The sequence below is a fragment of the Parasteatoda tepidariorum genome, chromosome 3 (assembly GCF_043381705.1).
Source record: "Parasteatoda tepidariorum isolate YZ-2023 chromosome 3, CAS_Ptep_4.0, whole genome shotgun sequence".
Taxonomy (NCBI): domain Eukaryota; kingdom Metazoa; phylum Arthropoda; class Arachnida; order Araneae; family Theridiidae; genus Parasteatoda; species Parasteatoda tepidariorum.
Genome location: NC_092206.1, coordinates 48,397,695 through 48,419,071, shown reverse-complemented (window position 1 = coordinate 48,419,071; position 21,377 = coordinate 48,397,695). Strand labels below are relative to the sequence as shown.

Sequence of the window (21,377 nt, the reverse complement as noted above, 5' to 3'; positions counted from 1 at the left end):
GCTTAATAAAAATGAGAAACAATGTAACTTTTCTCTAATTCACGCAACATGCTTCTTATAGCATATAAACGGGAATGTAAATTATCTTCTCAGGGAGAAAATAATGCATGTAATAAAAGGAATGTACAGGAAATCAACTATTTCAAGGGTCATTTCATTTACTTTTACTAGACATTTACATGTCTAGAAAACTCCTAAAATGAAAAAAAATATCCCCTAGATTAATTTAATAGAAAGTAATAATTCAAAAATTTTTCTCAACTTTAAATATCACATAAAATTATGACGAATCAAGTAAAATATCGTAGTATATAATATTTTGAGTTTCATTGTTCCAATGTATTATGTTTCAAAACGTGTCGCTGGGAATAAAAAGAAATTTCTTTTCAAGAAAAGGATCTATGTAACAGAAAGAAAGTACTGACGAAAGATATTGAAGTATTTCTAATGAATAATCATGAAACAAAATGCATTTGTTGTACATTTTATAGAGAATTATGCTACAAAATAAAGTCTTACCTTCGATTACAACATTTTCTGTTTTTTGATCTTGACCAAATGAATTTTCTGCAACACATGTGAAATTACCAATATCAGTTGCCTGAATTTTTCCTATGTAAATGTGAGAACTGCTTTCTGTATTCGACATCCTATATTTAGAATGGGATTGAATCTGTTTTCCATTATGAAACCATTTGAACATGACAGGAAGGGATCCTTTTTTTATAGTACATGATATTTCAGTTATATCTCCTAAAGCTAAATTTGCTGGCACAATTATTGGCCGTAAAACTGGCTCACTGTCAGAAATTTCCCCTTCAAAAGTAATTTTTCTTATTAATTAACGTTTGAATAATGTTAAAAAAATTGCAATTTTTTAAAAATATAACTATGGTTATTAAAATACAGTAAAAATGCTTACCTCCAAGTGCGAAGGAAACCAATAGGTATAAGTTCAAAAACATCATTCTCGCCATTTTAGCTAATGATCTCTGAAACATCTAGAAAACTCTTAAAGTGCTAACTGTTTAGTATTTGCATGCTAATGTATATCTAAAAATATACCATGAAAATAAAATAATGTTTTTATTAGCAAATACACAGCTTCCAACTGCTGTTTGCTTTTCATTAGAAGATATTTTAAATATGGCTATTGTAAATAGAATCAAAAGTATTCAGATAGTATTGTAGCGCCACATATCGTCAGTGGACTGAACCAAATCAGAAAAAAACTCCTTATTGTAATCATAATTGTTATATTTTATTCTGTATTGAACCAAAAAGTAATTACCTATGTTCTAAAATTTTCAAATGCATTACTTGAATACTTTTTTTAATCTCAAGATATTTTATCGTGAATACATATACAAAATTCAAAATCGAAATTCGTACAAATATTTCTATTGAATCAAAAAGGGCTAAAAAATATTAATTCAAAGCAAACTTCTTTCGTATGACGAGTTTCAATTACAGTATAATAGTTTGTTAAGTGAAATATAAAATACAGAGATTTAATTAATAGGCACTGATAGTTGCTGGGAATAGATCAACAACTTAATAAATGTGAATTAGAGCTCAAGATTATGTTCAATAAGTATAATTTGCGTTTAAATACCAAAAAAATTCGTTATTTAAATGGGACAAAGACTATGAATATTGAAATAAGAGCTTCTTAGCATATACAAGTTGGATAGCATGGTACATTTGTTATATTAGTAGTAGTTACTAAGCATAAAGGACCAAAGTTTAAAATTCAATGAATTTTACATTTATGCATAAATGGGCTTTACATTTGAAAAAATTTAGCATTAATGGACTTACAAACTACAAATACGAGTTGCGTAAAATATAAACAAATGTATCTAGATGTAAATGTACAAATGTTGCTTGATCAAAACCCTGTTATTTGTAAGATCAGACATTTTCTATATCTATATAAATGACATCAGTACTCTATAACCGTAATACGTAATGTGTAAATTTCTACTTGCTTTAAAAAATGTATTGGAAACATGAAAATGAGGCATTTTCTTAAAAAACTTACTACAAAATCTTTTTGTGTACAAGAATATTCTAAATTTCGATATCATCATTTGGAATTGTTGTTATATTAAATGCTATTTTGAATAATCAGAAATAAAGTTTTATTGAGCATTATAGGTACCAAAATATTTTGAAGATATTTCTACTTTACATAATATTTTGAAGATATTTCTACTTTGAAAAAAATGATAATTCAATGAAAAAAGTAAGAAAAGGAATGATCGTAATGTAAAGGAAATGATAAACGTGGAAAATTTTCCTACCCATAAACATAATTTTTAAAACATATTTTGGTAATGAATGTTTATGTTAATACTATGGAAAGCATAATTAATGAAAAATATAATTAATGCGTCTGAAAATATATATATACAGTAAAAACATAGTAAAAACCAGTAAATTAGCTTTTTTTCCTAACAAATTCCTTTCGAAGTTTATTGTTCCTCAAGAAATAATAATCAATTTTAAAATATATAAATTGAAAATAAAAATCATTGTAGCATTTTTTTCATTAATAAAGCGTTGATTATTAAGGTAAAAACTGTTTCTGAAAATTACAATTAATTGCAATAATCACTGTTATTCCAAGAAAAACAATATATTTTAAATTAACTTAAAATAAAAAAAAATAAGTATCCAATTTTAATGTTAATCTGCAAAAATTATAAGTCATAAGCAGTAAAAATGATATAAATTACCTTCGATTACGACTGCTCCTGTTTTTCTGTCTTCCCCATACGTGTTACTTGCTGTGCAAGTATAATTACCAATATCTGATGCTTTAATCTCTTCGATCAGAAATTGTGAACTTATTTTTGAACTGGATATTTTATAATTTCGATTTTCAATAATTTTATTATGATTGTGAAACCATTCAAATTTTATTGGTAAACTACCCTTTTTGATTGTACAGGTAAGTTCAGTCATGTCACCAAGAGCTAAGTTTTGTGGAATAAACACTGGATTCAGAATTGGTGATTCTTCTTTGACAGAAACTGTAAAAAAAAACATTTTTGGTAAGTCAATTTTAAGATCAAAAAGCATTTGCCAATGTTTTGTACATTAAATAATTTATTTATTTTTAATAATTATAATTTTTTTCTTAAATTTAATACCAAGTTGTATAATTGTAGTATAAAACATAGAATGGGAAATAAATTTCTCGCACCTATCTTTTGAATTTTGTTGTAAATTAATTTCCGTTTATTATCATACGCCAAATACTTTATTTTTATTACTTAGAAAATTATTCAAATACCAATAACGATCCAAAAGCTGAAGTATTTAGTAATATATATCTTACAAAACAACGAAAATTATTTCAATATTTCGATTATATAATAATTCAAATAGTGAAACTGTTTAAATTAGGATATATAAAGTGTGTATACAACTTACCTGCTGAACATGAAGCTACCACCCATAATAGCACAAAGAAGGGATTGACAAGCAGTCTGTATTGAACATCAGGCAAAAATAAGTATAATAAAAATGTTTTATTTAGATAAGGATTAAACATTTGTCCTGAAATTGAATCATACATGATTGATCAATAAATGTAATAATGAATATTTTGATCGAAATTGGAAAAATGTTTACAGACCAGAACACTTCATTGCCACTCAACAGAGTACAATAATATAAAACTAAGCGTTCCCTAAACAAATTGCGTTGCAGCGCCACATATCGTTTAAATTAGAAACAAAAAATATTAATTTCATGACTACTTTAAAAAGTATATTTTATTTAATTTATCACTACAGATACCATTATTGACTTGCACAAATGATTGTAATATTATTTTTTAACACTGAAAACAATAAGGTTATTATGGTAAGCATAATAACGTAATTTTTAGGCAATTTGAAGCTTAAATTATCTAAAAATTGTGTTCATTGACTTTGTTCTTTGCTCTTACGTTTTGTCGGAAATTGTTTTTATGAATTGGTAATGATAAAAATATTTTTTTAAAAATAAAAGTAAATAATGCAAGTATTTTTCTTTCAATAGTAAAAAAAGTATCATTCATAAACATGAAATTAACAAATACAAACATAAAATTTAAAATTTAAATATCGAATTAGTTTGATAAATGCAATTAATACGTAACAAAGGTGCATGCCAGTAGGAATTAGAGTAAACAAAATATAAAGCAAGCACTACGTAGTTTATCAGACTACAGAGCCACACATCGATAAATATCGCAGTGACGGGTGAAAAAAGAAAAAAATTAAATAAAATTTTAAAAAAAAAATAAATCTAATATATTCCATGGAAATTATTTTTTTATTTCAATGGATTGTAAATAGTTTTCTATAGCAACTATAACAACTGGATAGTACAAAATATATCACTGTATAACAACATTTGGTTTTCCGGAAATTTAGAATATGATAGAAGTTTATTTTTTCATTTTTTTTGCTATGGAAGGTGCCGGAAGTGTTGCTCATTTTACGTTTCCTGATGAGCATCTTGTGATCAACGTCACGGAGGCGAGTAACATCACCCACGCCACGCTGCAGCATATCCCCTTTCCTAACCCCTAGGGTCGGCGTAACACAACAGAGGACAGCACCTAGAGAAAAACATTCATACCCTGAACGGGATTCGACCCCGCATTCATTGGCTTCGCAGTTAGCCACGCTAACCGCTCTGCCACCTGACCGACACCTATTTTTTAAAAGTAGAATACTACTCGTAAAAAAAAAAAAAACATAACAAAAACATAGTTCCGTGTAAGTTTTCTAGTAGAACATATTTTATGTGTCTTATAATTTTTGAAACATATTAACGAAACGTAACATTTTGAGGTGAAATTGCTTTGGAATCGTAAATTATTTATGATGCGATGGCATCATTCAACCTATTACCCCAATTAATTGATATCTGAAATGTTTTATATATCACTGTTTTAACAAATTATTGACATTTTAAATGTGCCCCGGAAATATAAAAAGAGTGAAAGTATTTTTGTGGATATTTTCGGGCCATTTTAAAAGGGAAAGTATAGATAAACCAGCACTAATCTAATACATTTTTGGAAACAATTTAAATATCATAAATATCAATCAAATTATAGAACTTGTATGTTTTTACTTCAACCAAATAAAAATATTATGTTTTCTAATCAAGTTAAAAATTATTTCTCCAGCAAAAATACGGTAACATAACATAGCAAATCTGCAGAGTAAATATGTTGAATTATTATATTTTTCTGAACATTAAATAAATTAAAAAAATGTATCGCAATAATATAGCATCGTTGTTGTAGTAGCATTACTGTTATCCGAATCAACAGTTATATGCAAGAAAATAACTCATTGAAAGCAAACGAAATTGCTTAACAACACTAACATTAACTTTTCCAGATGAAGCATCTATATTTCTGAAATTGCAATGAATAAGTAAATAAAATTAATACAACTTTTTAAATTTAAATAGGATGTTACTTAAAGTATGTTACAGGATTGCAAGGGAGTAAAAATAGTTCCCTGTAAGAGTATGATCAATTGTAACAAAACAATCGTTTTATTTTTTTTCTTTAAAAAAACTCTATTTCGAAAAATGTAAATGCTAAGCAGAGCTGTTCGTCGTGGATGCATGCGATCACCACGATTTTCTTGGCTTTTCTGGAATATAATTTTGAACTGGAATTTTCTAATTCGCAAAAGGGTTAAAAGAAGGATCATATCCCTCATTTTTACTAGGGTGTTTACGTGTCCAGAAAAAGACTAAAATTGACTAAAATTTTATACAAAATAAAGCAGAATTTTATCTGAATTTACTGCACTGCCAAGAAAAATTAGTTATCAAATAAAAATAGCAAATACATACTTTTTTTAAAAATTCAAATAGCAAGTTTCTTCATATCGTTGGGACTAAATTTGCTTTCCCTGCAAGAATAAGATCCGTGTAACAAAACAAATGTACAGAGTTGATGAAAAAAACTTGTTTGTATTTACTTGTCCCGAAATCTATCAAAACCAACCGTATGTCCCTTAAATTGATATAAAATTAAACAGTATTTTATTTAAATTTTCAACATTGCGTAAGGAATGACAACTAAAATAAAAACACGAAACATATACCTTTGAAAAAAAATTTAATAACATGTTTTTTCCATGTTACTGGGATGTTTTTCTTGTTGCAAAGCAGACGTATTGGGTTAATATAAGGAACTATTTTAAATGAATGACATTTTTTCAGGAGTTATAGAATAATAATAAAAACGTAACAGTATTAAATCGTATTCTTATTTTAGTAGTATCAATATTGTCGGAACTATAAATTTTCATGCAAGAAGTTTACCGTACAAAACCAACCAAAGATCACTTAAATTAATTTGAAACAAACAGAATTATCACATTTTTTTAAAAGTTTAAAATTGCGTAATAAAATTAAAAATCAAATAAATACACAAAATAATAGAACTTTTTTTCAATGCATATGGCACGTTTCATACAGCATATATATAAAGGGGAAAAATAATTTCCCTGTAAATAAATATATCATGTAATAAAATGAATGTGCTGGAGATCAACTACTTGAAGTGAAGAATCATTTCATTTACTTTTATTAGATATTTACGTGTCTAGAAAACTAACTGTTAAGGTTCTCTAGTATAATTTAAAACAAAATAATTATTTTACTTTTTTTAAACTTAAAATATGGCATTAAGGTAGGACGGATCAAATAAAATTTCCCAGTATAACAGTTTTCAATTTCAATATTGTGTTTCAAGACATGCTGTAGGGAATGAAAACTATTTACTTGAAAGAATATGATCCATGTAGCAATAAAAATACACAGTTCCAATATATTCAAATGTATCGAATGAATAATTGTGAAACAAAATGCTCTTGTTACATATTTTATAGAGACTTATGTGGCAAAAAAAACACAACATTTTCTGTTTTTTGATCTTGACCAAATGAATTTTCTGTAACACACGTAAAATTACCAATATCATTTGCCGGAATTTTGCCCATATAAATCTGAGAACTACTTTCTGTATTCAAAATCCTATATTTAGAATGTGATTGACTCTGTTTTCCATTATGAAACCATTTGAACATAGCATTTATGTTGAAACATAACGATTAAGTCGATGTTAAATTGAAATAAATATTTTTGTTTCTGCGGCGGCGGGTTGAATAACTGTATAACGGTTTATCAGAAGAAATAAAATTCAATAGTTAAATTGTTAGGTAATAATAGTCTCTTGCAATAAATGAATAAAGTTTAAAAAAAATGAGCAACAAGTTTTTCAGTTTAATAAATGCAATTTACGCTAAAATGAACGTTACAATGTGGTACAACATTATAAACTGTTGGTTGACCGACTAACTTTACATGTTTTTTTGAGTAGTTAGAAAAAATAAAATACAAAAACTTTCTTCTACTCTTTTCAATAACAAAACTCAAAAGTCGGAAATATCAAAGTAAGAGTTCTTTCGAGAAAAGAAGCAGTATAATATGGTTCATTTTTTGTCTTGGTAATAAGATTAGTTACTAAGCATAAATAACCAACAAAAGCAAGACAATTTAATTTTGCAATAGATGTAAATAAAAGAACTACACGTTTTAGCAAACATAAAATTAAAATACTAAACTACGAAAAACTAAATTTGCAAACTATGCAAACATTTAACTGGAAAGTTCTTTCTGCTTATCCAGTTTATTTATAACGTAGCATTCGCATTTAACACAAAATATAGACCTGTATAATGATATCATTACTTCATACTTGTAATATCTTATGCTTAAATTTTCATTATTTCAAAACAGTGTATTATAAAAAGGAAACACACACAAAAAATACAACTTCTTAAAATCCCTCTAACATTTCCCTCTTTTTGAGAATATTAAAGATTTCAATATCATTATTTGAAATTATTGTACTACGAAATGATGCATAAAATTATCTAAAATAAGATTATATTGATTACTGTCATCAATAGAACACTTTGAACATTTTCCTATTTTGTTACTTCGGAAAAATGCAAATTAATTCACAAGGAAACGAAAAACGTATAACTTTATCCAACCTATTGACATTATATATAAAAACTACTTTGATAAAAGTTTTATAATGAATAATGATGAAAAACATTTAAAATGTAATTAGTACGTATAAAAATAAGCATTATAAAAACCAACAAATTGTTTGTTTTTTTTTCATTATGCTACCTTTAAAAATTAGCCCAAAATCTTGAAACTTCAAAAAAGAATTATTGAAACATTCTGTTCATTGATAAAACTTTAGTCATTTCAAAATTTAAAAAAATGCCTTCAAAATAAGTATTCTTAAGTACTTATTTTGAAGGCATTTTTTTTAATTTATCTTAAAACTTGTATCTTAAAACTTGTTTAAGAATTATGTACATTGGAATAAATAACTCTTAGTTAATATAGCACACGTGTACTATTTTAATAGTTATTATTGTAGTAGTTACTATTGTCCTGTGCAGCAAAATAATCCTCCAGTTTTTATATTCTGAGAAAATTATGAAATTTTAAAACATAAAAATGATATAAATTACCTTCGATCACGACTGCTCCTGTTTTTCTATCTTCCCCATACAAGTTACTTGCTGTGCAAGTATAATTACCAATATCTGTTGCTTTAATCTCTTCGATCAGAAATTGTGAACTTATTTTTGAACTGGATATTCTATGATTTTGATTTTCAATTATTTTATTATGATTGTGAAACCATTCAAATTTTATTGGCAAACTTCCCTTTTTGATTGAACAGGTTAGCTCAGCCATGTCACCAAGAGCTAAATTTGGGGGAATAAACATCGGATTCAGAATTGGCGACTCTTCCTTGGCTGAAACTGTAAAAGAGATACATCTTTGTAGTATGCATTTAAAAACCATTAAGCATTGGTTTAATACTTGTATATTTTTTATAATTTAATCATTTGCAAACGTGATATCTTTTTTAAAAATTGTTAATTAAGTTCGTGTGTGGTTGATCAAATCGCGTAAGAAATCAGCAAGTATAAAAACTAATCAATATCGATTCAATTAAATGGTTGACATCTGTCTTTTGACATTTGATGTCTCTTAATTTTTAATTGTTTTGCACCAAATAAATTATTTATATTACCTCATAAACAATGAGTGTGATTCTGATAATGATTATGATGTAAAATATATTCAGTTCTTTTGTTAGTAGAAAATTAAATTATATTTCTTTCATACATTACATAAACGTTACTAAAAATTTGTTTTAATTATCAGGCATTATAAAATATTTAGAATGTAGTAAAAGTATACAAATATTACTTACTTAGTTCAAATGAAGCTACCATCCATAACAGCACAAAACAATGTTTGATGATGATCTTTCTTTGAAAATCGGAGGAAAATGAATTCATTAAAACTGTTTTACTTTCACAAATAATAAAAAATGTTTTTAAAATTGTATGATACATAATTAGATAAAAAATTCAACAATGATTATTTGAATCAATGTTGAAAAAATGTTTACAGATAAAAATACTGCATTGCCATTCAACAGAATATATATTAATATGAAACTAAGCGTACCCTTAAAAAAGTGATTTGCAGCGCCACATATCGTTTAAATTAGAAACAAAAAATTATTAATATTATAACTTGAAAAAATAGATTTTATTTAATTTACTTCTATTGAAAAATTTGTTGCGCATTATAAACTAATTCTACATTAATTTGTTGTTAATTTTAACACCATTTTGATAATAATTTGATACGTAAATCACCTAGACATATTAATCATTAACTGAAACCTGTATATTTTCAGCATGTTTGAAGCTATATAAAAACTACATATGTACAAAGGTGTTTGTTTGTTTTTAATCTCACTATTTATAGAAAATAATTTTTCAAAATTAGTTACAGTAAAAATATTTTCCATTTAAATCACAGCAAAATATATTTTTTCCTAGGAAATCTCAATTTATAAGTTTTTGTTAATAAAATCTATTATTAAAGCAAAATTTACGGAAAAAATTAAATATTCACAAGAAATTTGAAATTATGTAATTTACAAGAAATACAGTAAGTTAGAACTGGAAATACAGTAAGTTAAAACAAGAAATACAGTAAGTTAAAAGAAGAAATACAGAAAGTAGTTCAAATACAACTAAATTTGCTTGAATAACTTTGTATTAGAATAAAAAATACTTTACCGGAAAATAAAGTATTAATACGATGAGAATATCCCAGAAGTTAGTTTCTACGAAATATATCAGTGTAATAGTAAAAAAAAGTAAGACAATCATCTTCATGTAGATAAACAGGTAATCATCATCATATTCATTAATACCAATGGAAAATATAATCTTAAATTCATTCAATAAAACATTTAAGGCACTAAGACTAGTTAGAAAAATATATTAAAGTATTAGTTAAAAATATATTAAAGTATTAGTTATAAGTATTAGTTAAAAGGTAAAATTTAATAAAAAGATGTTATAGATGTTTAAAAAAAAACTAAAGCCACGAAATATTTTATATATTTTTGTCCATAAGTAGATTTTACAATTCAAGATTATTAAAATTTTATTTACGGAACAAATATATGAAGTGATCAATTACAGACTTACTAATTAGTTAATAATAGTAATACTAATAATTCAATTTATCATTATAAAAAAAAGATTCACTAGGCAATTATTATATGCATTGTTTTATAATATTAAACTAGAGGCTATAATATTAAACTAGAGGCATAAATTCATTTTTAGATAAACTTATAAATTTACTTTATTAAATATTTCCAACTTATGTAATTCACCTTCGATAATTAACTGGACAAATTTGCTGTCTTCTCCTTCAGAATTCTTTGCTTTGCAAGTATAGTTTCCAATATCCGATGCACTTATTTTTCCAATTCGTAATTGAGAGCTTATTTCAGAGTTTGATATTTTGAATTTTTGATGATCCGAAACAATTTTATTATTGTGAAACCAAACAAATGAAAATGGCATAGTTCCTCTCTTCACAGTACAAGATAATTCAACCATATCTCCAATTGCCAAGTTAGGTGGTATCAGAATAGGATTTAAAATAAGTAATTCATCGCGGCAAAACACTGAAAAAAATTTACGAATTAACAATCTTTATTACAAACATCAATATTTATATTTATAAACTAAACAACCGCAGTTATTGCGATGTTGAAAAATATTATACCTAAGATTTATTAAATTTTAAGAACAAAGCTGTATCAACTCTTAAAGTTTTTTTAATTGACTGATTTAAGTAATTTTTCCTTGAAAATGCTTATATTAAGAGGTTTTTTACTGTACATTACAAAAACTGCTTTCACTGTTAATTCTTTTTAATCTTCTGGTTTGTTTCTAATTTTTTAATACAACTGATGGAGTAAATTGATTAAGTTAAGAGGGTTTTCCAAGACATATATTTACTAATACCATCTTTAAAATTAACACTGAAGTTTTACTGGAAATTACAGAGTAAGAAATTATATTTAATGTTGCCTTTTTATTGATTTAGTTTTAGTGATTAGTTTAAAAACTTATTTTTGTTTGTAATTTTACTGCATAAAACACAATAATAATTTATGTAAATTTAAAATCTAAGTAATATACCAATTATGCTAAATTAAATTTAAAAATTTATTAAAAAACAAACTTTTTCAAGATCATTCTAAGCCATCACAACATTTTGAAAATTAAACAAAAGGTGTTATTTATTGATTAATTATAATTTCTGAGATACGGCTTTCAGTTAAAAAGTTTCACTTAAAAAGTAACAATTTACGCGTGGAGAAATAGACAATATGTTTAATTGGAAAATAGTTCCTATACATCATATGTATGTCATAAGACATTGGGTTTAAACTTGTTAAAACGTATAGCAAATAATGTAATTGTTTAAATGTTTTTCTAAACCACTTTTTTTAAAATTCTGTTTCATAATGAATGCATTTATCATTCATTGTACTTGAAGAAATTAAAAAAAAATCATAAAGAATTTGTATCGAATTGTTCATAATCAACCATTATAATTCCATGAGTAAACATGACTCAATATGTTACCAGAATTCAACAGTGTATAAATTAATCAATTTATTAAAAAGTTTAAAAAAATATTTATCACATTTATGACCATTAAAAGATTTTTTAAAAAAATATAGTAATAAACTCACCTTTTGTAATCATGACTAAGAGACTCAGAAGAAGGTACGCCATTACTAAATGTCAATATTTTAATACAATTCCTAAAGAATTTCGGCGAAACAAAAATAAATATTATCCAACAATTTGTTTAAACGTTAGTCTTAAAGGTTAGCATTGAAAACTATTGTTTAAAACAAATATTTATTATTTACTACAAGTAACACAACTGAATTAGTAACTGGTATCCATTAACTGTACATTACTGAAATAGATAGCAGCGCCACATATTATCGAGTTTCGAAAAGAATTGACATAAATTCCATTCGCTTTTTTTAAAATTAAAAATAAGGAAGAATATTTTCGGAAAGTTTTCCATATTATGCAATTGATATACTGAGTAGTTTTTGATTAGTTGACATTTTATAAACTGTTGACAAATCCGACAAATTATAGATACTTGAATTATACAGTATATTACATTATACAACATTACATGAAGTTTCATTTCTTCAAGAAAAACTATCAAATACATAAGAAAGCATAGAAAAACGTGCAGAATTTATGGAAAACCAAAAGAAAACAAAGCATTAAAAGTGCATAATAGTACAGAAAAATTCAAAACGTCATATGTAAGAAAAAAATACTTTTAAAAGGTTGTGTACAAATTAACCAACGTGTGTTGTATGCTATTCTAGCACAAACAACGTGACTTAGTTTCTTATTTCGTTCAAGCTGTTAGAAGTTGGCAATCTCGTCTAAGATGGTCAGTTTACCCTTACTTATTATATTACAAATTTTTAAACCAGATGTATAGTTAACTATTCAAAATGATCATGGTAAACAAACCACATATTCTTCTTTTTATTACAAATATAACTTTGGTTAATACTTAATCCAAAACTAAAACGTATCATAAATAAATTTTACAAAAATTAAGCCATTTGTAGTTCAAAAGAAATTAAGATGTTTCCTATTTAAAAAAGGAAACATTTTTATTTACCTTCAATCATGACACTTAGGGTTGTGCTGTCTTTTCCATATGCATTTGTAGCTTCACAAGTATAGTTACCAATATCAGATGCACTGATTTTTCCAATACGGAGCTGTGAACTAATTTCGCTGTTTGAAGTTTTAAATTTTTGATAAATAGATATCGGTTTATGATTGTGGAGCCATGAAAAACTGATGGGTAGACTTCCTCTTTTTGCTGTACATGATAATTCCGTCATATCTCCAATTGCGATATTTGGTGGTAGAAACATAGGATTCAAAACTGGTGCTTCATCCTCACATAGCACTATTAAAATTAGAAAAAAATTATTTAAAATCTACTATTTAGAAGCCAATTTGATAAGTCTTAGCTTGCTTAGATAATAGTCTATTATCATTATCATTATTAATGAAGATGTTCATTCTTGCTCACGAGAAATAGAATTATGAAATTTTTTTTACAGTTATATACATATTACGAATTTTTTTTTAAAACACCAAAGAAACGAGCATTTTATATTAATGAATTTTTATAACTGGAGGAGCACTTTAATTTTCTGACACCCATATTCCGACAATTAACACAGCCCAAATTCCATCTTCAAAATACACGTTACCGATTTAAAAATTCTTAATTCTCAAGTCCTAAATACCAGTTCCTAATTCACAACTCTCAATTTCATCAGAAACAAATTTCAAACTCAATTTTTTAGATCCAATTTTATAAAATTATATATCAAATAACTAAAAAATTGCTTGAAATTTTATTAACATAAGATAACTTACTTTAGACTATAAATTCACGCTCTTTAGTTGATTTGACTTATATAATTGAAATAGAATTTTGCTTTTTATAATTAAGTATCTAAATATCAATTTTATTACGTACATTTCATTTAAAAATTAAAGTATATACATTCCTTCTTTTAAAATACGTTTGTTTTATATATGATCTAAGTAACTTAAATAGACAATAAAATTAGCAAAATTAATATTTTTCAACATTGGAAAAACTGTTTTGCATAGTACATTGTTATTACGTACATTAAGCAGAAGGATTTAATATGATCTAAGTACGTTAATGTTAACAAATTAATGAGCAAAATTAAGCATATGTAATGATGTTTATGGAAATAACATTTTTGCATTGCGTTACTGTATAAATAATAAATTTATAAATATTATAACGCTATGTCAATAATTCAAAATTCAAGTTTAATAAATTTAATTTCAAAAATATTCTAAAATAATAAAAAATGTGGTTTATTAATGATTACATAGTTCAAATACTTACAGGTTAGAGCTTATTTTGTATTTCGAAATTAAATATAATACAATAATTAACTACCACATAACTGTGATGTGTTTAGAACAATCCTCAAAGAAGTATAAATTCAGCGTGAATATAATGTGTAGAATAATTTTTAAACAATACAGTTTTTATATTGAAAGTATAACAGTGTTTTTATAAAAAAAATAATGTATAAAGTTGTTTATACAATATCATTTGTTTTAAACCATTTGTTATGAATATGATATTTTAAATAAGCTAGTTTTAATTCAGAGTTTAAATTAACATTTTTATTACAAAATAAAACAACAGCCCATTCAAAGAAACGGCAGCATTCTAAATTTAAAGGCATTTTAATTATGCTTAAACATGTTTAATTCATCTCTAATTTAGAAATTTTATTATTACAATACAGCGTATAAACTCACCATACTCGAAAATGTCTGTCAACACAGCAAAGCAACAATACAGTAAACTACTTTTCCAGTTTTGCTTGCTACATATATTCATCTTCAATATCATAAAACAGTTCCTAATTTTCAATGCACATGAAGCTGATGAGATTTGTTTTCATTTATGCAATAAAATATAATAAAGAAGTAGCTTAGTCTTTAAAAAAAGCCACCTCAGTATATATTCAGAGAAGAATAAATGTTATGAACAGAACAGCAGCGCCACACAACGTTGATTTCTGTAACCAAATTAATATATTTTTACAAGTATAAATTACCAAACCATATTAATGCATTAAAACTGTGTTTTAAAATATTAAATGAATTAATATTTCTAATGATTTAATAACGGTAGTGTTAAATAAAAAAAATCACTTTTTTTTCAATAAAATTTTATTAGTAAACTAAAAAAAATGCAGAGACTTACAAGAAAATAAATAAATATAGTACAAAAAATTAATAAATATTGCATTAAAAAATGAATACGAAATTATATAATTAAGGCTTTACTTATAACTAAAGCCTTGCATATATATGCAATGTAATTAAAAATTTTATTACTTTATTATGATATTAATTGTCTTTCAATATTACCGAAAAAAACTCAATAATCACAAGGGTTTTTGGAATTTTTATTAGCATAAATTCGTGTTTATAATAATTTTTCTAATTGTAGTACAATTATAATTAATTTAATCTATTATAAATTAGATTCAGTTCATAAGTACCATCTAATTTGGAATAATTATACGAAAATCATTTAAAACGTTCCATCATCTTGAGAAAATATTTTTTAACACTCTTATTAGTTATATAGTATAATATTATAAAAGGATAGTAAGCAGTGTTTAAATATGAACTCAACATTAAAATAAAGTGCAAAAAAATTACGCATAGTTAGTTCATTAAGTAGTCTTTAAATAAAGATTCTTATAGTATAAAGAATTAATTAAGCTATTTATTTATCAAATTACATTTGTTTTCAAATTAAACAAAAATAGAAACTATAGTACTTGCCTGTTTCCCATCCAACCGCATATGAAGTGTATTTCATCATTCATCTAATCTAAAATCTTCAGTACTAAGAAAATATAAAATTCACAAAGAATACATTCAAAATTAAAATGCCGAATATTTATAATAATTTAAATAAAAAAAGTGAGGGAGCTAAACTTTCTAAACCTTCTATTACATTAAAACATGATGGAGTGTATTTCAATAACTGCTTTTCGTATATCCAAAAAATATAAGATATTTTATTAATGTAAAACGGATTGAGCCATTGGAATGAATTTCATTGATAGAAACTAATGAAATTCATTCCAATGGCTCAATCAGTTTACTTACAAACTATTCAGTTTAAAATCATTGTCTAATAATGGACCAATAACAAAAGTGATATTTAAACTAAAAATGTTTATTCTATATTAAATACCTTCAATGATCAAACTAATTATTCCAGTATCTTGGCCGAATACATTTGAAGCAACACAGGAATAGTTTCCTATATCAGATGCTTGAATTTCTCCAATGGAAAGATGGGAACTAGTTTCGGTATTCGTAACTTTGAACTTAATTTTTGATGTAACTTCTTTGCCATTGTGAAGCCATTTAAAAGAAATAGGTAGTTTTCCACGTTTTATGCTACAAAATAACTCTGTATTGTCACCGAGAGCAATATTCGGAGGAACGAACATTGGATTTAGAACAGGAATCTGTTGTCCATCTTTACCTATAAAAAACGAGTAATATTCAAAACATCTTTCTCTTAACAGTTATTATAAATGTTTTTCATTTAAATTTTAATAAAATTATATCAATATTGAAAAGATCAGTGTGATTATTTGCACCACTAAATGAGAGAGTTCTCTATTCAGTGTACGTAGTGATAGTTTTAGCAACAGGTAATACTTGCTGTCTTAGTGACCATTTTCAGGTTTTTAGACATACAGTGATACACGAAAGTCAGCATACACTTGCAAATTTTCCCATTTTTTGAAATAAAATGCAAATAAATTTCTTTTTCTCATTCGTATAGCTACCAGTATGCATGTGAATCATTATGTGTCTAATAGACATCAAACATTTTAAGATTATCATAATCATTTTCAGATTAAGTTAAAAATATGAGTTTTTTCAAACTCACAAAAGTGAGCATACAGTGGGATTTAAATAGATTTTTGCAGGTATTTGGCCATCTTTTTATTCTCTTAATATATTTGTAAGAATTGTGCCTTGTTTTACATAAGCTTTAGAGGAGATTTTTGAATGAAATTTATTTCATTAATTCTAAAATGGCAACTAAAAGAACTGAAACGTTATTAGAAATCAGAGAACTGGTTATTAAATTGAAAAATGAGGCAAACTCACTCAATCAAATAAGTCAAATCATTGGTAGAAGTGGAGCTACAGTGCAAGGAATAATAAGGAACTATAATTTGACAAAAACTTAAAAGTTATATATAACTTAAAAAGTTATTTTTACAGACGAATCTAAATTTAACATTTTTGGCTGGGATGGTAAGCAAAAAGTTTGGCGACAACCCGGAACAGAGTTAGAATTGAAGAATCTGATTCCTACAGTAAAACATGGCGGTGGTTCAGTGATGGCTTGGGGCTGTTTTTCATCTTCAGGTGTTGGCAATTTAGTCTTTATAAAAACCACTATGGATCGTTTTGTCTATTTGAATATATTGAAAAACAATTTGAAGCAATCAGTAAGAAAATTAGGCATAGAAAATGACTGGATATTCCAACAAGATCAGGATCCAAAGCACACAGCTGGTGTTGTCAAGGAATGGCTGTTGTACAACACTCCAAGACAACTGCACTCCCCTCCTCAAAGCCCCGACCTGAATCCTATCGAAAATTTATGGGATGAACTGGACAGAAGTATGAGAAAAAGGCAAATTAAAAGCAAAGACGATCTTAAAAAGGCATTGCTTGAAGAATGGCAAAAAATCCCCCGCACTGTAACCGAAGGACTGGTCTATTCAATGCCTAATCGTATGAGAGCTGCTTTAAATTCAAAAGGTGGACCAACTAAATATTAAAATATGGAAATTTCAAACGTAGAATTTCCTGTATGTTCACTTTCGTGACTTGCGAAATGACTGATTATCCAATATTTTATATTATTTTATGTCTAATGATAAAAAAACTGCTGATTTTGCTCATCAATTCCTTATTTCTAATCAATTTAAGCTAAATTGAATTTAATTCTTAGGTAAATATTTGAAATAAATAAGTTTCTGTTAATTTTAAAAGGTGTATGCTGACTTTCGTGTATCACTGTATGGTGGAGAATTATTTTTTATTCTTTAGTTTCTGGATGATTTTTTTAAACAAATTTGATTGAAAAATAGCACTCTGTCCATTGTCTGCCCATTTGAAATCAAAACTGAAATAGATAAATGCCAAACTGTCATCCTCTTTATGATAAAATAACTTATTTTTGTTAGGCCTAACGAATTCAGAAAAAGTGTATGCGTGTTATACCCTGCACCAGTCACTGTATCGTACCTCAGATCAGTTCAAAGTATGAGCTACAATCTTGTTAGCGAAAATTCATTTCCCTGTGGATTAAAGTCACTAACAATGTGTGAAACTGTTTGTGTTTCCAATTTAGATAAAAGTTTTTTAAAGGTTAAGTGAAAAATAAATTTTAACTAGCAAGTTCAAAAGAAGAGAACTGAAAATAAGTGTTATCTAAGGAATAACATCGAATGATGTAAAGCATAATAGATGATGGTCCAAAGTGCAACACCATGTTGCACCTCGGATTGATTTTTCTATACTTTTTTTCTGAAATGCATGACAAAATTCTTCTCAAAATATCATATTCATAGACAAACGCAAAATGTGTTTCTCTCACAATTTTTATGTTATTTGATTATTTTTAAAATACAAAAAGGTAAAATCGGTTCTGGGTACAACACTCTTCCTTAATTATTATTATTTAATACAGAAATCCAGCCTAACGTATTCGATTTTCAAATTTTTATGTCTGTTTCTGTAAACGATTAGAGATATGATTCATGAAAACAATTTTAAGAAATAACAATCATATAAATTGAAGTTTCTAAAGATAAGAAAAAGATGGAATATTTATTCGAGTGTATATTTAATATGATTACAAAATTGTAAAATAATATTTTTTTTCATTAATTTTCTTTAAAAAATTAAATAAATAGTGATTTTTTAGACGTTAGAACTTTGGTAACTATTAGGCACCGTTAAGCATTTTTTCTTGCTAAATTTTTTTTAAAAATTAAAAAATAAAATTTTGAGTATGTTGTTTAACCAAAGTAGCAATATCAATCTGCAATTAAGAACAATTGAATTATCAAGATTTTTTTTTAGATTGTAGGTAATTAAATTGTGCCTAATGAAATGACTTTCGTTGACTGTTTAGTATTTTTATATTGTATAAAATCTCGTTTCAATACATATATATATATATATATATAATAATTTCGAATTCAATAGTTTGAATAGAAACTTTATTTTTAATTAATCCTGAATTGGGAAATATAAGTTTGTAAGTTACCTTGAAAGTATAGATGAAATTTAGAGCTATAGCTATAACAACTTTTTCTTTTCCAGACTCAGAAAATTTTTTTGAACGAAAAATTATATTTATAATATATTTTTAAATAAAAATAATTAAATACTTTTTCTGTTATTTATAAGTTAAACATTTCGTATTTAAAATAAGTAGTTTCTTTTAACAAAACACTGATCAACCTCAAATCAGTTCAATTTAATAATTACTAAATGTAATTCTATCATTAAATGTTGAATATGAAGGTCTCTAAGTTTCATATGACTGATATGCATAAATAAATTTATGTTTTTATCTTCCATAAAATCTTGCTTGATTCAATTTTGAGCAGGAATTAATTTGAAATAAAAGAAACTTTGAAAATGTAAAATCAAAGATTAAAAACTTAAATATTAGTATAATCTTAAAAATCGAACGCAGTGAAAATACGTTTAACTGCTTTAAAGTTTAGAAGTACAAAAGTTTAACTCAACGATTTAAATAGTGGAGAAAAGCATGAATTGAATTAACAAATTTAGATTAAAATTAAGTATATGTAATGATTAATTACTGGTAATTATCAGATCTTATCCCATACATTTTTATAGCAGTGTATAAATTAGATTAAATTACTCACTTGTTGTTAAAAAGCCTTTGATGCAGAGTAAATAAATAGTTAGTAAGTACAGGACAAAGTGCATCGTGATTAACTGAGACAGGCCTAAACGTTTCTCATATCAATTAAATTCAAGATTAGAAATACAGTTAAGACACTGTTAAAGAAAAAATAACATTAGGTTGTAGTTTTTCATTTACACATCAGAATGTTTCCGAAAAAAGTAGAATGGATAATAAGAACGCTTACTGAACACTGACACTTTGTATATATTAAGACAGCAGCGCCACTCAACGGAATTAATCTCAACAATCGAGGTTATAATTATTAAATTTTCTAAATCTATCTAAAGGAATATACGAATCTAAATATTTTATCAGTGACCACTGACATTTAATTCAAAGTAATTTTATCTGTCAGAATTAAGAAATAAATTATTAATATTGTAAAACGTTCAGCCTTTTTTTACCTAACATTATTAAGCTATTAAATTTTTTTAAAAATTATTTTTTTAAAATTGATTAAAGGTAAATACAAATTAATAAAAGCATGTTTTTTTTTTGTCTTTCTTAAAGAAGTCAATAGAATAATGATGAGTAAAAACAATTGTTCATTTAAAAAATATAATATATGAGTCGCCTGCTTACTGCAATTTTGTTGAACGAAAAAAAAAAAGAACTATAATGTCATTTATCTTTCAGTTTCTTTAGCTTAATATACGAAAATCTTACTCAACCCGTTTTACAAATTATTTCCTATCACATTATTCATTTCTCCAATGTTTCATCTCGAAAACATGCATCATCATGTGACTTGCTTCTAGGCTATTATATCGTCGTATAGCTATGAGACTTTATTATTTTACTTAGATAAACTTGAAAACTGTAGCTGAAAGTTAATAAAATTGCATTTGAAGCCCGTGAAGAAAATTTAAGTTGATCATTGAGTTTAATGAATTCTAAGTGAATCCAAGAAATTGTAACAATTTGTAGAAGAAAACTTCTCGTCAATAGGAAAAGCCATTCAATTGCTATTAATTAAAATTTAATCTGTAACAATGTATCTACTTTTTTTTATTTTTACTTTGCAGAAAAATAGTGATAATTTCTAAATATCCTTGATATAATCGCAAACGCAAGAGGAGAAGATTGTGATGCACTATTGTATTGCTCCCCATTTTCTTGAGTTTTAGCAAACATACATACTGACAGACAGACTTCATCTATGTTATGTAAATTCACAACTAACTCGAAAGCAAGTGCACTAAACTGAATCATGTTCAGTAAATAGAACATAAAATAAAAAA

At 25.9% G+C, this 21,377-nt stretch overlaps 1 protein-coding gene across 6 annotated transcripts in view; it reads right to left on the bottom strand.

The window, feature by feature from the left end:
• LOC107452311 (cell adhesion molecule Dscam1) overlaps window positions 1-20,345 on the bottom strand; it is a 113,306-nt gene extending 92,961 nt beyond the window's left edge. Inside the window, exons 1-2 of one of the 6 annotated variants that reach the window (XM_071178573.1) lie at window positions 20,093-20,345; window positions 16,348-16,644 (exon numbers count right to left, since the gene is read on the bottom strand). In XM_071178573.1, coding sequence (XP_071034674.1) covers window positions 16,348-16,644; window positions 20,093-20,156 — 361 coding nt within the window. In that variant the 5' untranslated portion in view covers window positions 20,157-20,345. Of the gene's footprint in view, window positions 1-519; window positions 817-922; window positions 1,193-2,741; window positions 3,039-3,441; window positions 3,678-8,585; window positions 8,883-9,340; window positions 9,587-10,831; window positions 11,129-12,208; window positions 12,456-13,179; window positions 13,477-14,888; window positions 15,019-16,347; window positions 16,645-20,092 lie in introns of those variants that run through there. The other 5 variants (XM_071178568.1, XM_071178588.1, XM_071178567.1 and 2 more) reach the window with 5 other exon arrangements.
• Window positions 20,346-21,377: the final 1,032 nt, after the last annotated feature.